We start from the raw sequence: 19,963 nt of genomic DNA on the forward strand, positions 1-19,963 counted from the left end.
TTCTACTTGGTAGTGACCCGAGTGTCCTCAAATGCAAAGCCTGTTTCTCGGATATGGCAGAGGCAGCTGCCCCAGGCTGCTTTCCCTCACGACCAGGTCTAGGCTGCCTCTCTGCTAAGCCTGGAAGGGGAAGCCCAGCCCTACCTGTCGATGCTGATGGCACAGAGGTTCAGGATGCTGGCTGTACACATCATGACATCCAGGGTGACGAAAACATCGCAGCAGACGCGGCTGAAATTCCAGACGCCGCCTGTCACCTGGGCATCAGAGACAAACTGTTAGTGTTTCCCCCAGCAAAGGGACAATAACCCAATCAATTCTACTGTCTTCCCTAGGCTCCCCATACAGACGCTGGCACACCTTCCCTATTGGATACATCATCGTTACCAAGGGCAGACAGACATCGAGGGGGTGCCAAGCTGCCTAAGATTGGCCGCCCAGGAAAGGACAAATACAAATTCACAGAACGTTAGAACGTTAGTGCTGAGAGGGATCTTCCAAATCATTTGGTCCAGTGTTTCTCAAAGTGTGGTAGATTTTTGAACCCTTCCCTAGACCTACTGAATGAAAATCTCTGGATTTGGGACCTATGAATCTTCATTTTTAAGTAAAAACTCCCCATTACACCAAGATTTGAGAATCAGTGATTTAGTTCAGACTCAGGAGGTGAGTAAAGTGGGTAAGTGATATGCCCAGAGATGCCCAGCTGGTAATAAGAGAGCCTGGGTGGTTGTCAGAAGTGCGCACTGCATCAGAACTGCCTCTCTGAAGCCCTCCACCCAGTGGCGAGCTCACCACGTACCCAGGAAATAAGCGGAGAGCACATTTTTCATAAAACTTAACTCTGAAGTGAAAATCTATCTGCTCTGTTTTTAAAGCTTGGAAGCATCCTGGAACAACATCTATAAGAACCTATGTAAAATAAGACTGTGGCCATGTGCCTGCCTGCAACACGCCAGTGCCAATCAACAAGAGGTGGGGAGAAAGGCTGGGTCCAGCAAAGGACTGGATCCTCTCTACCACTCACTGAATCAGTGAGGATGCTTCTGACCTCACGTACTTACACGTGTGTTCCGAGCTCTGTAACGTCCTCCAAGTAACATTTATAAAAAGTCAGGAATTTAGATCATTTAATTCACATTCTAGCACATTTCTGTTTTATTTTTAAAATTTTTACATTACCTAATTGAACCCGAGAGAGGTGTCAGGGAGACTGTCACTTTCAGAATGTCCACAAACGCCCTTCTTGGGCCCCCCAGGTTTTTGTGCATTGCCAGCTTCCTGGTCCCTGGGGCTCCGTTCTTGGGGACTGCAGTTCTCAAGGAGCAACCTGTGAAGCTCTGTGCCCTGGGCTGTGGCTGAGTGTTCCCGAGATCTCTGTGCTGAGCAGGCCCAGTGGCTGTTTAAGAGGAAGGGGAGTAAAACGGAGGTACAGCAGCTTCTGAAGTAGCTTCTCAAGGGAAAAAACTGATATTGGCTAAATAATAGTGTGCAAAATGGTGCCGCTCCTTGTTTAGCTGTTCTCATCCAAGATTCTTGCAGCATGATCGGGCCACGTTACTCTCCGTTCCTGACATTTGTCCTTAACACTAAAGCCAGGCCCAGAAAGGCTCTCTCCCCTTCCCCTTCCCTAGTCACTTTTTTACCCTGGGATTATTTTCCTTTTCAGCATCCGAACTTACGCCTATATTTGGTCATCTCCAGACTCTATTTTGAGAAACTCTGACCGAAGATATTTTGTTTAAAAGTAACAATGAAAAGTTCAAACTAGCGATGAAGTCATCATTTTTGTTCGTTTGGTTGTGGATCTACTCTCTCTCTTTTAGTTCCACCATTTGGCTCTCTCTATAAATAAAGGCCTAATATGAATTTATAGGAATTCTGAGAATGAAAACTTTTTAAAAGGAAGATATATAGTCATAGTAACACAATGATTTAAGGGAGCCAGGAGAATAAAAGATGGTTTTGCTCAGTACACAGGACAGTTGTCTGCAGTAAAAGCTTCTTGCAAGAATTGAGTTTTGCATACTAAATCTCATTTTAACATAGGTCGACTATGCAATTTATGTCTTAAATTGGGGGAAAACCACTTTTTTTTTTGCAAAATTGTGAGCGCCTGTCTGTATGTGTGTGTTGGAAGGGTAGGGTAGGTGAGACAGGATAGCTGGAGCAAACTCCAGCGCTTGCTCGGTGTTCATTTGTTCGTTCGTTCATTCATTCATTCGTAAACCAAGTACTTGTGAAGCCCCTAATACTGGGTTCATAGAAAGAGGGTATGTTATGTGTTTTAAGAGGTTTTTAACAAATGTACTTCAGGCCCTGTCCTTGAAGAACTTATAACTGGAGAAGCAAGGCATTCTTCAATAAAATAACTAGCGATCATCATGAGATGTTAATACTTTTAATACAAACTAACATTTATTGAGAACTTCCTCTACGTGGGTCACTGACCCACATGACCCATTCCAGGAATTTTTATAACTTTGAAACTTCATATTCTGAAAACTGAATTTGTCTTTTACTGTATGTGCTCTTAAAGCTTTTTGAGGACAAATTCTACACTCACTTGATAGGAGACTAAATGACCGTTACTAAATAAACTCCATAGGAGCAGGGACATTTACATCTTTGCTGCGGCATCTCTGGGTCCTAGAGCAGGACCCGGGATGCAAATATATTCTGGAAGAATGAATGGTCTCTGGCATAATCTGTATTAATACTAATAGCTAACATTTGTCAAATGCTTTCTGAGTCTTCATGTTCTGCAAAGCCCTTTACATACATGGCCTCTATTGCCGATTATAGTCCTTGAGAGAGGACTCTGATCTTCATCACAGAGAAAGAGACTAAAGCTTCGGGGGCTTCGGCACCTCGCCCAAGGTGGCACAGCAAATAGAGGCAGCCAGGACATTGGAATGTGAGTTGTTACACGCCCTGCTCTAGTGAAGTGTCAAGCGTGGAGAAGGCAGACATTAGAAAGGGATGGAAATGGTTGGACACAAGGGGAAAGGAGAAAACCAGGTGCTCCTCAAGGTTATGTGACAGACTGTGTCATCTCCCTTCTGATTGCCTCTGTCCTGGGCTGCAAAAAACCAGTGCAACACAGTGGTTGCTGCTCTGCTGACTTTGGGGCCTTGTGACAGGACACACTTGGCAGGTTTCTCTAGCCTCTAATGGCCAAAGCCCTCAAGCTGTCCTCTGACTCCAAGGTCCCCACTTTGCCACCCCATTCGGCCTATCCCATCTTCCTGTCTCCAATTCTGCTGTGAAAATTCCCATTCTCTCCCTGATCTCAGCTAAATGTCAAGAAGAAAACAATCTGATTAGCTGATTAAAGTAATTCCCACTAAGGTGCCATCACTCAGCCTTCCCTGGAGTTTACTCATTAAAATGAGTCTCTAATTGGCGGGATGTGTAATGGAAATACATTTTTTTAATGGAGTCCTCAACACCAAGTAAATAATAGTAAGTGATCAATAAAGAGCAGTGAGGGCCAGGAACGTGCTAAGTTACTCTCACACATTATGTCATAGCAACCTGAGGAGGTAAGTATTATTTCCAATTTTAGATAAAGAAATGGTGACTGAGAAGGATTGAGTAGTTTGCCTAAGGACACATAGCTAGGAAAAGGGACTGGAATTTCAAACCGTTAATATTAACGATTACTCTATTTTGCCTCTCAAAGGTCAGCACCTTGACACACCACTTCCAGGAAGTGTACCATGGAACTCTGTTCTAATATCACAGGAGGAAGGAGAGTTGGCCTTTGTCCATCCATCTATCCATCCGTATATCCAGTATTTACTGAATGCCAGTTATGTGTCTGATACTCTGCCCATGTGGGTGTTCTGAAATGAATTAGACCTGTTTTTGTCCCCAGGGCCTCAGAACATAGTGTGCACGTGTAAGGGGGAGTAATGTGTGAATGGGTGTGGGGGCTTCGAGAGCCCAGGAGAGAGACACTAAGAAAATAACTTTGATTCAATGTGATAAGTGCTGACAGTGAGACAAGTACAAAGTGTTGGGAGAACCTGAAGGGTAAAGTGATTTTTGAAATTAAAGCAGAAAAAAAAGCAAAAAATAAAAAACAAAACTGGTTGATTTAAGGCTCTTTAGAGACATGAGTCTACCTTTCTCCTAAATTCTAATGAACAACTCACTTCAGAATTATACAGCAGCCAGGTGGTGTTACTCTCACTTGCTAATGAATGTACCGAACTCCCTTTGGCAATACAGAAGGTGGGAGTAAGCAAGAGAGTGTCTTCAGGTACTGAAGTTGGCTATTGATTTTCAACAGACACAGCCTAAGGCAGCATTTCCCAAATTTACTGATTATAAGGCAGCATTTCCCAAATCACCCAAGGCTCTTGTTAAACAAAATGATTCTCAGGCCCCACTCAGAATAATAAGTCTGTCCAGTGATGCTTACTGCCTGGGAGGTTTGGGAAACACTCATCTTGTGGGTGCAGGGGGCATGACGTAATCTTCAGAAATGGTCGTCCCTAAAGCAGGGCTTCGTAAGGATACTTTGTCCCATGGATCTCTTTGACCTCATGGTCCCCTTCTCAGAAGAATATTTTTAAGTGCCTAAAATAAAATACAGTGAATCACAAAGGATACCAATTATATTGAAATATAGTCACCAAAGTATTTTAGATATATATACTTCTTTAATAATGCATTAAATGATAAGACCTAGCGGCAGGTCCAAAATTCCTGTGATTTCAAAGTGCCAATGAGTGTAAATGGTATTTCAAGGTGTCTGCAACAGCTGTAATGCTACTCGAAAATGTAAATATCTGTGTTCTCTCCTGGTGACACTAAGGATTTCTTCTGCTGTGGGTTGATGCCTATGTTCATAATTGAAGGAGTGCTGAATTTTAGCTTCATGAAAAATAAAGAAGCAATTTTATTTACATTCAAGTTGATGGGCTGTCCAGATTAAAAACTCCTGCTCTAAGGAATGGAGTTTTAGTTATTTTGGGAGATAGCCAAGGGGCAAAGATGGAATTACTTCTGTAATTAGCCTCTTCATTCCATTTTTGTTTGCCACATTTGGGACTTTTTTTTTTTTTGTAAGAGAGGATTGCTGTTGGGCAAGGTAGGGGATTCACTTCTCTGAATCCCAACTTTTTCATCTGTGGAAGGGGAGTCTTACAGATTAGTGGTTCCTAAATGTCAGTTGGCAGCACATGGCTAGCTGATGGTATACGTCGCTTGACATGGGGCTGGAGCTGGGGGCTGGTGGCAATTACTATGGACTTCCAGGGTCCCCCCCCACCCCTGAAAGTCAGGTCTGGTAGATCTGGGGTAGACTCACAATCTGTATTTTAATCAAGCAACTCCCTGTAATGAAAGTTTAGCACAGAACTGCTCAAAGTTTAGTTATGTAAGATCATGGAGGAGCCCATTTAAAATGCAGACTCTTCTTTATTTTTAAAAATCAATATCATTCCAAGGCCAGAGGCTTCTCTCTCCCCAAACTGATGCTCTTTCCTGACCTCGATCCCTCTCTTGGTGGGAGTTTCCCTGCCTACGCCCTCTGCTCTCGTTTGCTTGTCTGCGTTACTTAATCCTCGAGTCTTTTCTCCTGTCCATACAGAGACCCAAGTACTCAGAGTCAGTATTTCTTCCAAATGTTCCCCTGGCTGCTCACGCTGCCTTTCTGCCCTGATATAAGCACATTAAACATCACAAAAGGTGCTTAACCCAGTGGAACAAAATGAGATGTTTGTGCTTGGAGAGGGGACTCCAAACAGCCTGCAGCTTCTAGAGCAGGAAATTAAAAACTCGAGAGGGAATCTGAGATAGAACTATTTGGTATGACACAGAAAAGAGTTTTTGAGAAAATGCTGCAAACTGAATTGAAGGGACCGCCAGGCCGGGGTCCTCTGGAATACAATCTGCTCTGAGGTCACCTGCATGGTTTATATCCTGAACTTTGCTGCTAGGCCTGAGGATAGAGAAAAGTGAAGAGGGTCAGTGACTGGCCCCTGCTGGTTCCCTTGTATATATGGCCCAAGACCAGGCTCCTGTGTGCCCTGGTGATGAGAACGGTACTAGTGAAAACCACTATGCCGCACACTTGCTGACTCTCCTCTTCTCTCTTTCCAACCGTCCTTGGATTCCGCTGGGAATCCATGAGATTCCTGAGCAGGCCTTTGATGCATTCCATGAAAGGAACACATAACCTATGCTAAACCAACTCTTCTATCCAGTCATTAGTTCAGAGAAAGTCGTGTGCCGTAAGTCAGTCCAGTCAAAGTACATCCTGACACTTACATCCTGTACTAGAAATTCTGGGACATGGCATTTCTCTTGCTGTGAATGGTGTGCATATCTGAAGCCTATAGCTTACCCTTTGCCTGTGGATAAGGCCAATATGTGGAAGAAGGCAGAGCTGAGAGAATTGTAGAGAAATGGAGCTGGAACCCTGTTCAAACTGTGCCTGCAGTCCACCCTACCACAGGACTTTTAGAGCCCCTATTGTGAGAGACAATGCATTCTATTTATTGTTCACATTGGTTGGAGTTAATCTTGCTTTTACTTACAACTGAAAGTGTCTTAACTGAGATATTTATAGATCACACTTTTTAGTTTTCAATGCACTTTCTAGTTGATGATAATTGAACCTAACATCAATCCTATGACGCAGCGAATGTATAGCTGTCACCTCCATTTTTGTCTTCTGAGTCTTTCTCATAGCACAACCCTGTGTTGGAATGACATTCTTCTCAGTGAATTCCGGCAAAGACACAGTGTTACGTGACATTTTACTGCCTACCCCACAGCAATTCTTCACCCCCACATCTTCTTTTTAATAAAACCCACGTTTTCACTCTTTCTTTTCTGTCTTCCCTTGCAGCTAGAGGTGGCCTTGTGTTCCAGCTCTGGACGATTAGACTTAAGTGAAGTCCCTCAGGGAGATGCCTTGAGCCACTCCAGGGAAAGAGCTTTTGTATTTTTCCCCTTTTTTCTCTGCTGTCCCCACTCATCTTATTTTTGAATATTTTTGATGCTGGGGGCTATGGCAGCCATCTTGTGAGTAACATGAGAAAGTAAGCCAGCTTGCCAAGGATGGTGAGCAGGAAAGATGGATGACACCTGGTCCTTGATGACACCGTGCGGCCACCTAATCAACAATTGCCTGCCTTCAGAATTCTATGATAAAAGTAACTCCTGTTTGTTTAAGCCATAGCTAGTCAAATTTTCCATTCTTACAGCCAAAACATTCCTAACTCATATATATTGGTGTCTGGCAAAATGAGCCAGTTTTTCCTTTGAAGGAAGATGTCTGGCCAATGTGAGCCAATATTCCCTTCGCAGAAGACGGATGTATTCACATCAGAGCACAGGAAGCTCTGAATGTGGCGGCTAATTTGGCCCACACATGGTGTTCTTCTCCTGTCTGTCTGCTCCTCCTGGGAGCCCTCATCGTATAGCAGACTCTGTGGTCAACACTGCATCCTTTCCTCTTTTCAAAGGAGCTCTTAAGTGTAATCATGTAATTACTAGACTAGCTACTCAAACTGCGCCATCATTAGGACAAGTTAGTGAGAGGAACACTTTGTTCTTCCTGAAACACGTGGGTTTATATATTCACAGTCCCTTTAAGGCCTCAAAGTGTTATTTTCTCTCACCAAGGTACCGCATCTCCTTCTGAGATCCACGCAAACAGCCAGGTATTTAAGGCAAAGAAAAGTATAGACTGGGATAGGATAGGGGGACCGGTCCTTTGGACTAGAACTTTCTTATATCTTAACTGGTCATCTGTTAATGATGCCTACTTTAAGTCGTATCTATCTTTTACTGAGATAGACCCTTGGCTAACTGTTGGGGAAAGCGATACAGAGATACTAAGTTGCATTAACTAAAGCCTTGAAGCAAGCGGGTAGGACCAAAAGGAGGCCCCAACACCCATTTCCTACTCCCCCAAATCTTCTTCATGTGATTGTAGACTTATTTGACCATGCCTATGGTTACTGAACACCTGCACCGAATAACCTGTTCGACAGAGGGCGTGTTGGTTTTTATGAGGGGAAACTAAGAGCTCCACCAGAACTCTTCTCATGGGGGAAACCCATAGATCCAAGTTGCAGAGTCCATTAAGCCTTTGGCAAGATTTCATGCCGGCTCTCTGAGGGCTCGGTTGCTCTTCTATGCTCATCAGTAGAATGGAGGCATCATCTATATGGGCAGTGTGGCTAGAAGGGGCTGCCATGGGTGTATAGCGTCGAAAAGTCACAATGTCCATCTCCTATACCAGTATCTATAGAGGTTTTCCAATATGGTCCATCCAGAGTCCTGGAAGCAGTCACAAACGGACAGCCAAAGCGTGCCCCTGAGTGGCTTTGATACAGACACCAAAAGCCTGCTTTTATTTCAGAAGCAACTAAAATGCCTGTTAGAGTAAAGTTCTTCTTCCTGTGTTTCTTCCTGACATTCACCCTTCTGGAAGACTTAAGAATCCTTGTAATGCATCAGGATGGAGGGAGTTTGGGGATGGTGGTGGTATGAATCACTGACTAATCCACACTGGTTTGTAGCATCTAAAGTCTGCCTCACTCTTGAACAGAAATATCACATGCTTCTAACTCCTTTTCAATCTCATTATTATTGGTTGTCAAAAAATTAGTTCATTGTCACAATAGATATACATCAGATGATATATGCAGGAATTGCCCATCTAATGCATATGTTGCAGAACAGATTCATTTAATCATTCATATATCAAATATTTATTTAGCACATATTATATATCAGGTAGTGTATTTGGACTACAGGACAAAAAGAACAAAGACGTAACCTCTGATGTCTCAGCCTAATTGCGTTGACAGAAAAGTCAAGATAATTACAAGAGCCTTTGCCATCAGGATTGTCGTAACCGGGAAGAATGTATGCATATTTTTTTCTCCGAATATTCCCTTAGCCTTTAAATACATTCCAATCAGCCTCGTTGTTTTTCTTCCTTTCCATTTCTTTTGTATTTTCTTGATTTCTCTCCTCTCTCTCCGTGTTGAGATCATGAATCTAATTTTAGTTCCTAGTCATTCTTTAATACGGGTACCAGCCTAGGCAGCCTATGCTCGAGATTTTTGCTCTCCTGTGATGTGTCATACTTAATTAACTGTCATCTTCACTATTAATATTAACTGAGATATTAATTTGATGAATTTTAATTTCTCTTAATCATAGAATCATTTTGATCATTCATTGGACACCTCTTTAGAATGATACGCAGTGCAGAGGAGAAATATTAATAGTATATAAGGTGTTTTTAAAAAAACCTCTTCAGTAATTGCATGTTTTCCCAGTAAGAATGTCTTTTCTTGAGCAGGTGTAAGCACCCCGATTTCCTTGTTAGCAAATGGATGTTTTGTCTTGATCACCTCCTGACTCTGTTTTGCATTTTCAAATGAAAATACTTTCAAATTTAAGAAATGTTTCTCTCCAGAAGAATTCTCCAGGGTCTGCCGCATTTTCTGAGTGGCGAGGGCTCTGTACTATTAATGGAGGCATCAAAAATATACATTTAAAGGTTTGGTCTCTTCTTTCAGTAGCAGTCAGTGAAGAACTGGTACCCAGGAAGAAAGAGCCGAGTCTGAGGCAACTGAACAAGATGTATTTCTCTCTTTTCCTCTTATTCATTAAAATTTTTTTTCTATAATTCCCTCTACCCCTACCCCAGCAGCCTTTCTGCACGCCCTCACCCCCATATGCATTGAAACACTGAGGAAGATGCCCATTGGACTGCCTCCTTCAATCCCCCACATCTTTGAGACATGACTGGCACAGAGACTAAACCATCACTCACACCCAGTCACCTGGAAGCTGGAAGCCCAGGAACAGAATCATTCCCACCTCCCAGGTTCTGCTGTGGGCAAGTAATGCTGGATGGCAGCTCCCCTTAGGAGCTTTAATTTACTCCTTAAAGGGAGCACGATAGGAACTGTCCTTCCTTCCCCAGTCCCTGGGTCATGGCAGGGAGTGTTTTGAGCCCAGAAGGGCAGGAGCTCAGGGAAGACAGACAAGCACAATTACTACATGGGCAGCCCGCACCTGGGGCCCACTCACCTCCAGGTACACCACCCAGGGCATCACCAGGGTGGCCACCAATAGGTCTGCCACGGCCAGGCTCACCACCAAGTAGTTGGTGGTGGTCTGCAGGGCCCGTTCCCTCAGCACGGCCACACACACCAGGCCATTGCCGAAGACGATGGCCAGGATGAGCACGCAGTAGGACAGGGCATAGTAGGAGTGCGGGTGGGTCCTGCTGTCACCTGTGGAGTTCTCTGCCCAGCAGGAGGAGTTGATGTGGCCACTCAGCTGGCTCAGAGATGCCATAGCCAAGAGGGAGAGGTGTGACTCTAAGAGGTTTCCTGGGAGGAGACGGAAAACAATGTCAGTAAAATCAGACTCTTTGGAGCTGGTCTGCTTAGGTATCTGTTTTGATTTATTGCTTCAATAAATATTTATTGAGCAACACCTATACACTGGGCACTGTTCTAAGCACTGAAAATACAGCAATGAACAAAAGGGGTAGAAATCCCTGCCCTCAGGGAGCCTCCGTTCTAGAGCGGAAGACAGTAATAAACAAGATAAATAAAAGATGTAATATATTTGATGATGATATGTATTTTGGAGAAAAAAATCAGGCAAGGGCATAAGGAGAGGGTGAGGATTGGTGTGTGTGAGTAGGGTGCCTGAGTGCAATTTTTAACTAGAGTTAAATCAGGAGGTCCTCAGGGAGAAGGTGACAATTGAGTCAAGCCCTGGAGGACCCGAGGAAGCAGACCATGCAGCTGTCTGGGAGAAAAGTTGTCCAAGCAGAAGAAACAATACATGTAAAGGTAGGGCAGGCTGGTGTGTGGAAGGGAGGCCAGCATGGCTGAAGCCAAGTGAGGCAGGGGCAGAGGAAGGGCATGAGGTCGAGAGGTTGTGCAAGGCCATTGACATCACCACCCCTGGGCTCTGAGTGATGTGGGAAGCTGTCAGGATTAGAATCCCTTTTCTGCCATTTCCCAAGTCTGACGCCCTGGGCATGTCACTTCACCTCTCTGAGCTTCATTTCCCTCCTCTGTGAAAGGGGGAAATAATGGAACCCATCCCATAGGGTTTTTGTGAGGATTAAATGAGATATTACATATGTAAGACACTGACAGCCATGACACCTAGAAAGCTGTACAGTGTTAGCTCTTTTTCTCTTATTGGTCTTTTCCTCTTAGCTTCTCATCCTCTTTTCCTGTTTCCTCCTTTCCATGTTCTCTTGCCCCTATTTTCCTCCCCCACCCCCTTCCCCATCTCCCATCACTTCCTTCGGTCTCCCATTCTCTCTCCCATATCTTCCATTGGGCTTGGTGGGTTGGGGAGACTGGGTTGAGGGAGAAAGTCTCAAGAGTAATGGAGTCTAGAGGCAGTACAGTGGTTTTTATATTTAGGGAAAATCCATGTGTGGAGTTTTATTTGATACCTCCTAATTTTTAAAGATTGGTTACCAATTAAAAAAATGTTTGAAGTCTATGAACTCCCCTCTCCCCCGAAAAAGCCCCACATCCATAGGCCAATGATCTGTGCACCTCCCGTTTCCAACCTCTGACCTCATCCAATGCCCTCACTTTTCAAACAGGGAAGTCAAAACCCAGGGAGACGAGTAACATGTCTCAACTCGCACAGCTTATTAGTGGCAGAACTAGCACGCAGGCCTTCTAATCCTTCCAATGCTCTCTTTTGGCACCTGAAAGCCACAACAACTGTCGTGTCACTATCCCACAGAGAAGAGCCAATCCTCAAACTGTGGGGACTTCAGACTTAGAGTGCATAAGGCATCAGAGCCCATCAGCTTGCCCCTGTGACACTAGCCCTTTGGGGCCAGCCCTGAAGGAGGGGCTCTGGGCTCTTAGAGCCCGGTTTGTGTGGTCTGTGGAAGACAAGAGTCACACATACTAAAGAAAAAGATGGAAATGCCTGTGTTCCAAGGGTAGCAGTGCATTAAAGCCATGTACCAGGCGAAGATACAAGGCTTGCCACCTATAGTGTGGCTCTGAGACCTGGGAAAGATTGACTCCTACCTTAGGCTCTGTGCTTTAGAAGGTCCCATTCTGGAGCCCCTCTAGTCATCCATTTCCCACAGCTCAGTAAGCTCATACCCTCCTGCAATGCCAAGGAACAGGTCCACCAAGGGTCCACACTCCCATCCTAGACCGTGTTCTGGGTCCCAAGATCACAGAATTCTGAGCCCAAACAGCTTGCATCCTGTTTCCGGGGTGGCACAGGCCTCATTCTGGATCTCTCACCCTGAGGGTGAACATGTGGAGCCCCTGGGCTCAAGTGGTAGCTCTTTGGGGGAGCTCAGATGAATAGCTTGGGTGTAGCCGGAGGTGAGGAGAGAAGAGGACAGAGTCCCTGGGACAGGATGGGGGTGGGGCACAGCTTCTCTTGCCCTCTCACATTTTGTATGGAACTCTTAAGGCCCCAGGAATCCTAAGTTCCAACTTGGCCTTCCAGATTGTTGTGAAGTTATATTTGTCAAGGCAGGAGGATTAAACATTTTACTCAATAGTTTTCTGGTTATGACTAAAATATTTAGATATGGAGTATAGGGACCTCCATAGGAACTCTTGCTCCAGGCCCTGGCAGAAGTAGAGGCCGGCTTGGTGACCAGGATTGGCTCTCAAACTGGTATCTGCAGCTCTCCTTCGATTAGGAGATTAGCCTCATCCTGGCTGTCATTTTGTGCCTCATTTTGAAATGTTTCAGCCTGGAATGGGAAAGTGTTAAAATGAACAAATGATTATAAGGGGCGACCGACTTGCAGTGAATTCACAGAATTGTCTAAAAAAATTGTTCTTTATCTTGGCACACTGTTTGCACTCAATATATTTTAAAACATAATAATAATTTTTGATAATAATTATAATTTTCTCATTATTTGGAGAAGGGCAGCCGCTACCCAGGAGATAGCACTGCTGCTGCCAAGAGCTTTTGGAAAAATACAATGCTTTCTGATTGTTCAGGGATGTTTCCAGAATGCCTTTCTTCTGCAACTGGGCCACCTTGGAAAGCAGTGGCCAGAAATCACTCTTTCCTGGGGTCTGCAGTTTGCTAATGATGCCTTCGCCTCATCTCACCTGTCAGGTAAGAGGGAAGCATAAAACCTTGGGATATTTGTTGCCATCTTGCTGGACATTTTGCTCTGCTGAGGTTTGACAGCTACTTAAAAATAGCACAGCTCAGTGTCAATGACTAATTATACAAAGGGAAACTCTCAGCTCTGAAAATCAATTCTGAGCCTGATGTTAGATTCACAATTGCATGGATTTCTGATTTATTTTATTTTATTTTTTTGCATTCTAACTGTCTCTGGTCTTAGATTCTTTATAGCAGCAGGTGGGGGTAGGCCTGGCTTGTCCAGGGAGTTCCTGGTGAGCTGTGGGTGTGGGAGGTGAAAGCAGAAAATGAGTGAGATGCTAGATTACTCTCCTACTCTCAGATAATTGTTTCAACTTCCTCCCTCCTTAGATTTTTTTTTTTAACCAGCTTTGCTTATATAACACAGAGCTGGGCTGGGCTTTCTCTTTTCTTTCTCCCTCTGGTAGACGTGATAACAGACAGTAAACTGGTCTCAGGTAGGAAGAAGCAAAGAGCCTGGTGGAGAATTCGTTAACTTAATAATCACTCTCTAATAATTCATAATGACAGCCTGGTTTCTTCATCAGAAAAATGAAAATAATTGTACCCACTCCATAGGGTTATTGTGAAGATCAAGTAAAAGTATAAATGTAAAGGCTGGGCACTATTGACAATTTGGACTTGATAATTCTTTGTTGTCACAGGTTGTCCTGTACATTTTAGGATGTTCAGCAGCTTCCCTGACATCTACACACCAGTGCCAGTAGCTCTCCTCTTCCCCCAAGTTGTGACAACCAAAAACGCCTCCAGACATTGTCAAATGTCCCTTGGGGGGCAAAATTGCTCTCCTTATTGAGAATCATGGAACTCATGTAATGTCTGGCACATAGAACTTGAAATATTGTGGCTTTTATTGTTAAAGGGAAAGTAGGAACAGTGAAGGGGTCAAATAAGCTATAATTGCAAAGTGTCTAACGGACTCGGAAGTTAGGAGATTACTGGTGACCTCGGCAAACAGTGTTCGTAGTTAAGAGTGCATGGGAAAAGAGAAAGTGGAGAAGGCAAGGACTGGAAGATTATGCTGGTCTTACTCTTTTCAGATTCAGTATGTATAACACCGCTTACAAATTTTAATGAGCCTTTGAATTTCCTGCAAAGTATTGACTGATCTTGGTCTTTATAGTTTATTCTAGCATCTCTTGGAGTGAGTGCACAAATCTATTTTGAAAAGCAGCCCCCATCAGCTAAGACACGAGTCCCACTTTGCTGATATTCAGTCCCTCGGTGCTGAACTACAGTCTGCCTGGAACATTTGTGGGCCGCCTCTTTGGCTCCTGGTTCCATACCAAGCTACTGTCGAGTTTGTTAGGAAGACACTCATTAAGATTTACAGGATTTTAATTATTTGTTCTTCTTCCTTAAGGATATTGAGTTAGGCAAAAAAAAAAAAAAAAAAAAAAAAAAAAACAAATACAAGAAAAACAAAAGCAACTTGAGTTTTCAATCTCCTTCTGAAGACAATAGTCATGACCACTCCTAGCTACTCCTGCATGCCAGGCACTGCTACTTTACACATATTATCTCATTTTAATATTTATAGCATCCCCAAAGGGGGATATGGATATCCTCCTTTGATAGATTAGAAAAACTGAGACAGAGGTTCAATAACTTTCTGAAGATTACACAATGTGTTAGGGACTGTGTTGAGCCCAGCTTATTCTCAGTCTCCCTAAATCCAAAACTTGTGCTTATTTAATGTGTCTGTGCTGGGGGTAGAAGTTGATGTGAGCAGTCATTTCAGGTAGAAATGGTTTTTCCTAAACCCAGAACAAAATACCTTAGTAGCAGCGTTCCATGATCAAATCACTTGTATCATGGATCCCTGTCTTGTGCTGTCTCTAAACACTCAGTTCCTGACCTCTAGTTTCCAGACCTCCTCTGATTTTGGGCTTCAGTGCAGACTTGCTATATTGCCCCCCAAAATGAATAATTATAGCTAACATTTATAAGCATCACCATATTTAAATCTCACAAGAACTTGATAAAGGAAGTAGGTGCTACTATTATCCCCATTTTTTCAGATGAAGAAAGTAACAGAAAGGTTAAGTATCTTGCTGGGGTCATACATCACTAAATGATGGAGCTGATTCATCCCAAGATCTGTCTGTTTCCAGAGCTCATGTTCTTAACTACTCCACTTTTGGGGTGAGGAAGACAAACCTGAAGTGGGGACTAATTTTAAAACCTCACTTTTTCCAAGTATCTTGTGCACATCACCTGACCAAGCTCAGTGAAGTCAATGCGGGTGCACACTGCACATAGAAACAGTGGGTGTTACATTATCATTATTATTAGAGGTAGTCTTTAGCATTTCTATGGCACTTTATTCTTGAAAATTGCTGTCTGGTTTATTTTCCTAGTGAAGACTCACAAGTGCATTGAAATACATACCATATTTATATATTTGGGCACATTTACATTGTTGGCAAATGTACAGAGAAAAACTGTAGCTGGTTACTGAGATCCACTAGCTAAGGTAATGTACCTTTTTCCCTAATTAAACCTGCCCAGTAAAGCAGAGCACCCTCACTTTCCGTCACAATCTCTAAGCATCCTACCATTCTAGTCAGAGATAAAATGAGAAACTCAATGGATCAGTCAGTCAATCAATAAGCAAATGTAAATCGACGACAAACTTTAATGCATTAGAAATTGAATTTAATATTGAGTGAAATCTATTTGTTATTTGCTTTAATTCATGTTCCATAAAAAGCAGTCTTCCATATAGATGCTTTAATACCATGCATTCGTTTGGATACTGTCAGTGTTTTCTTTGCTCAACACCCCTGCTCACTGCTAGCAATGCAGATTCTTGAGAATGTTTAACTATAAATAAACAAATGTCTGAGTAAGAGTCTTCTCACATTGTGTCTGCTTCTGTTTGGCTACAAGAGATCCTGATGCTGTGTCAAATGGTGATTTTTCCCTCTTACACAAGAAGCGACATCTTACTGACCTTTTAGTATCAGTAAGCAAAGGGCTTCACCTATAAAGTGCAAACAGGCATGCAGAATGAGTTTAGAACCCAAGTTCCACTTTGTTATTGCTGCATTATCATTTGTGTGTGCATTTTGATAGTATTCGATTAAACTAAATGCATGAACTGGAACAAATGTCTAATTGCAGCAACTTCCATTGACCCAATAACCTACAGTAAGTAAGGAAAGTCCTGCAATTAAAAAACAACAATACCCTCAAAATCATATGCCATTATTAAAGAAAACATACACAATCATCATCTCAAGTACGGCATATCTGTTGGGAATAATTAGATTCTGACTTGGAAACAGCCTGACTTTAAATAGACCATTGAAAACAGTGCTTCTTCAAACCCTCAGCCCTGGATTACCAGGGTGCTGAATTGGGGAGTTTAAAATAACAGACCCTTACAATTAAGCAAAACCTTTAAGAGGAATACAATCAACTTCCATACAAATCCAGGAATAGTAACAGCTTTTTATTTTCCATCTTTCAATTCTGCCTTGATACAGCTTCTAGAGCCCATGAGGATCTAATTTTTGGGGAAAAAAGAGACAGAGAACAGGTTTTTACCGTGTAAAAAATGAGGAAAAGTGAAAACAGTTTCCTCAGGGTTTCAGGTTTTTAAATAAGAGTGGGTACGGAGTTTTAAAGCATGTTTTTAGAGAACCACAGAACCCCAAACTGATTAAATACCTTCCAGGAAAACACACCGTATAAAATTAGAAATAAAAATAAAAATTACTTACCCTGAAAATTTCGTCTTATTTCTGGAGACCGTGGAGTTTAGCACCTCAGCTCCTGCGGCCATTTACTGACAGAAGACATACCCAAGCAAAGCAAACTTTGCCTTTCCCAGGATGCAGAAACTATGGAAATGAACAGAAAGAAAACCACCCATTTTTGCCTCGAAGGTGAAATCAGTTGTGTGCTGCTCTTCCAGCTTCCCTATTAGACCTTACTGCATGTTTCATAGCTGCTTTTGAATGCATCCTTTTTCTCTAGAGGGTTTGGGAGGAACCCTATACTGAACGTTGCTTGGGTCAGCCCTTCAGAGGCTCTGTCCTTGGTGCTGAAAGAGAGAACGAACATGCAGAAGCAGGATCTGTTTTCTACCTTGCTCTCCTGTTTTCCCTCTGTGCCTCTATCTGCTCTGTGCTTTGCTTTTTAGTACATGTGTATTTTTCCCTCAGTACTCTTTTTAATCCCAGTTTTTCCACTGTATGTACTTTTATGCTTTAATTTCTCTTGAATAACCCTCACATTCCTCAGTTTAATTGTCTTTCCAGCTTTTGGTGGGTGTAGAGATGATTGGTTCAAAAGAAGGAACAGATCAACAAATTGATACCACAAGTGGTTAATATAAGTCAGTACAATTTAAAGCACAATTGACAGAATAATTGAAGTTGGAGGTGTAAGCCTGTCTGGGAAAAGAAGCTTCAAGGAAATATTTTACAGTTGAAGCAAAACTGAGGCATGGAGTATAACTGGTGATAAAGATGAAATAAGCTTAATAATGTGAGAAATGTTAAATGTTTATTTAACAGAACTCTTTGTTTTCAGAGGACTTAAAAAAAAACATTTTCTGATTCATTCTTACTGCTCCTCTGAGGTAGATGTGAATAATTTTTCTTAACTCAACTTGAGAACTGGCTAAAGTGAGATGCAACTAAGGGCACTGTCAGTGAAAGTCAGTTTCTGAAGCAACACTAGAACTTAGACAATCTTAATTCATGCTCACCTGTTACTTTAACATTTTACTATAAAATCTAACTATTCCGTGTTCTCTTGTTTTCTATTTCTTCTCCTTCCTTCAGACAGGGTGGTAATTCTTTCACTACTTTCTCTGCCAACAGTGGATGTGCTTGGCAGCTGCAGTGCAGACTGTCATAGGGAAGCTAGTCCTAGTTTGACTATGATGGAGACCTCTGCTGGCTGAGAAAGAGGCAGCAGCAGCAACAAGGTCTAAATACTGCTATTAATAAGAACAACCATCATTTATTGAGCATGTACTATTAGCCAGTCATTTTAATGCATTCTCTCTTTCAATCCTTTCAACAACCCTAAAAGGTAGATGCTATATTTACATCCCTAATTTATTGATAGAGAAATTGAGCTTAGAGCAGTTAAGATAATTTCTGAAGGTCACGCAGCTACAAGTGGAGCCAGGGTTTGGATCTAGACATATCAGTTCTGGAGCAAGTTCTCTTAACCACTATGCTATAATTCTTCCAAAGGTGGAAAATTTAGATTTCCCTGGAGACTGATAATATGTCATAGAGAATAATAATTGTAATGACAAAAATGATGATATCAAAGATACATTTGTATGGTGACTTATAATTTATAAAGCATTTTATAATTCATGTTCTTGTCTACATCTTACATAAATATTTATGATGCTCATGTTTACAGAGGTTGTTATGGATTGAATTATTCCCCCAAATTCATATACTGAAGACTTAACCTCAGAATGTGGCTATATTTGGAGATAAGGTTTTTAAACAAGTGATTAAGTTAAACTGAGGCCATTATGGTGGGCCCTAACCCAGCCTGGCTGGTGTCCTTATAAGAAGAGAAAGAGACATCAGGGAGACACACACAGAGAAAAGGCCATGTGAGGACACAGCAAGAAGGCAGACATCTGCAAGCCAAGACCTGCCGACACGTTGACCTTGAACTTCTATCCTCCAGCTGTGATAAAATTAATTTATGTTGTTTAAGCCAACCAATCTGTGGTATTTTGTTATGTCCTAGAAAACTAATACAGAAGCCTGGAGAGGTTAGGTGGCATATCCAAGTTTGCTCACAACTTATAGGGTGTAAATGTATGGTTATGTGACATAACTACATCAAACATGCCTTAAGACTGGAACTCTCAGCTTGAGTGTGAACTCCCAGGCTCTTCACCCCTTGGGTTAGGGGACCAAGAGAATATGCACTGTTAAGGGTTGGTATGTCTGACATGTAAAAGCAGAGAGTGTGCGAGTAGAATGAAGTAGAGGCATATTAAGGAGTTCAAGGTCTTAATTGCTCATTTTCATCATCATGATTCCAACTTTGAGTATCCTATGTTTATTTTTTTTGACATTTGAAGATATCATGTCTAATGATAATTGTGCCCTGATAATGCATAAATGTATCAGGAAAGGCCATATTTCTAGACTTTTTGCCTTGAGATCACATGATGTATCCTCACAGGGCAGCTATAAATGTTGCTTGTAGAATTTTTCTCAGCATTTTTGTAATGCCTTTATTTTGGCAAAGTTCCAATGAAGACAAAGAGGGACAAACACTCTTATTTTCATTCTATATAGGAACAACAGATAGAGAAATTAACTGACATGCCCAAAGTCACACATCTAGGCAGTCAACTCTGTCTTGACCCAGCTGTCTCTCTCGTAGACTCCTTGACTGCCTTGGTAAATGGGGAGGGATTGGTGTAGAGAATGGAAGTGGAGTGGGAAATGAGGTGGTCCTTTCTCTCAGGACATCAGTGGGGTGAAGCTCAGCAGTTGTTCCTTTTAATCTGGCACTTTTCATTCATACTTACAACACTGAACAAGTTTTGTTCTTGTGAGTAAGTGAAACTCTTATTCATGATTGGCGTTGAAGATTTTGAGATCTGCCTTCTGGGAAGAACTCCAGGACGCCTACAGAACAGACATGCTTGGGCAGAAATCAAGAAGAATACAGATCATTTTTCTTATCTTCCTTCCATGAACCTGTCTCAATAGCATGACTTGAACATTCTCGTGTACCAGCTGACGGTGCTTCATCAGGGAAGTCTTTATCC

The 19,963-nt window shown here is 42.4% G+C and overlaps 1 protein-coding gene across 1 annotated transcript in view; it reads right to left on the minus strand.

The window, feature by feature from the left end:
• The window catches only part of DRD3 (dopamine receptor D3), a 42,095-nt gene extending 24,847 nt beyond the window's left edge, over positions 1-17,248 (minus strand). Inside the window, exons 1-3 of the mRNA XM_070508866.1 lie at positions 16,917-17,248; positions 10,075-10,379; positions 145-257 (exon numbers count right to left, since the gene is read on the minus strand). Of these exons, the coding sequence (XP_070364967.1) occupies positions 145-257; positions 10,075-10,344 (383 nt within the window). The 5' untranslated portion in view covers positions 10,345-10,379; positions 16,917-17,248. The remainder of the gene's footprint in view (positions 1-144; positions 258-10,074; positions 10,380-16,916) is intronic.
• Positions 17,249-19,963: the final 2,715 nt, after the last annotated feature.

This window comes from Equus asinus, chromosome 5, assembly GCF_041296235.1.
Source record: "Equus asinus isolate D_3611 breed Donkey chromosome 5, EquAss-T2T_v2, whole genome shotgun sequence".
In the NCBI taxonomy this organism is placed as follows: Eukaryota; Metazoa; Chordata; class Mammalia; order Perissodactyla; family Equidae; genus Equus; species Equus asinus.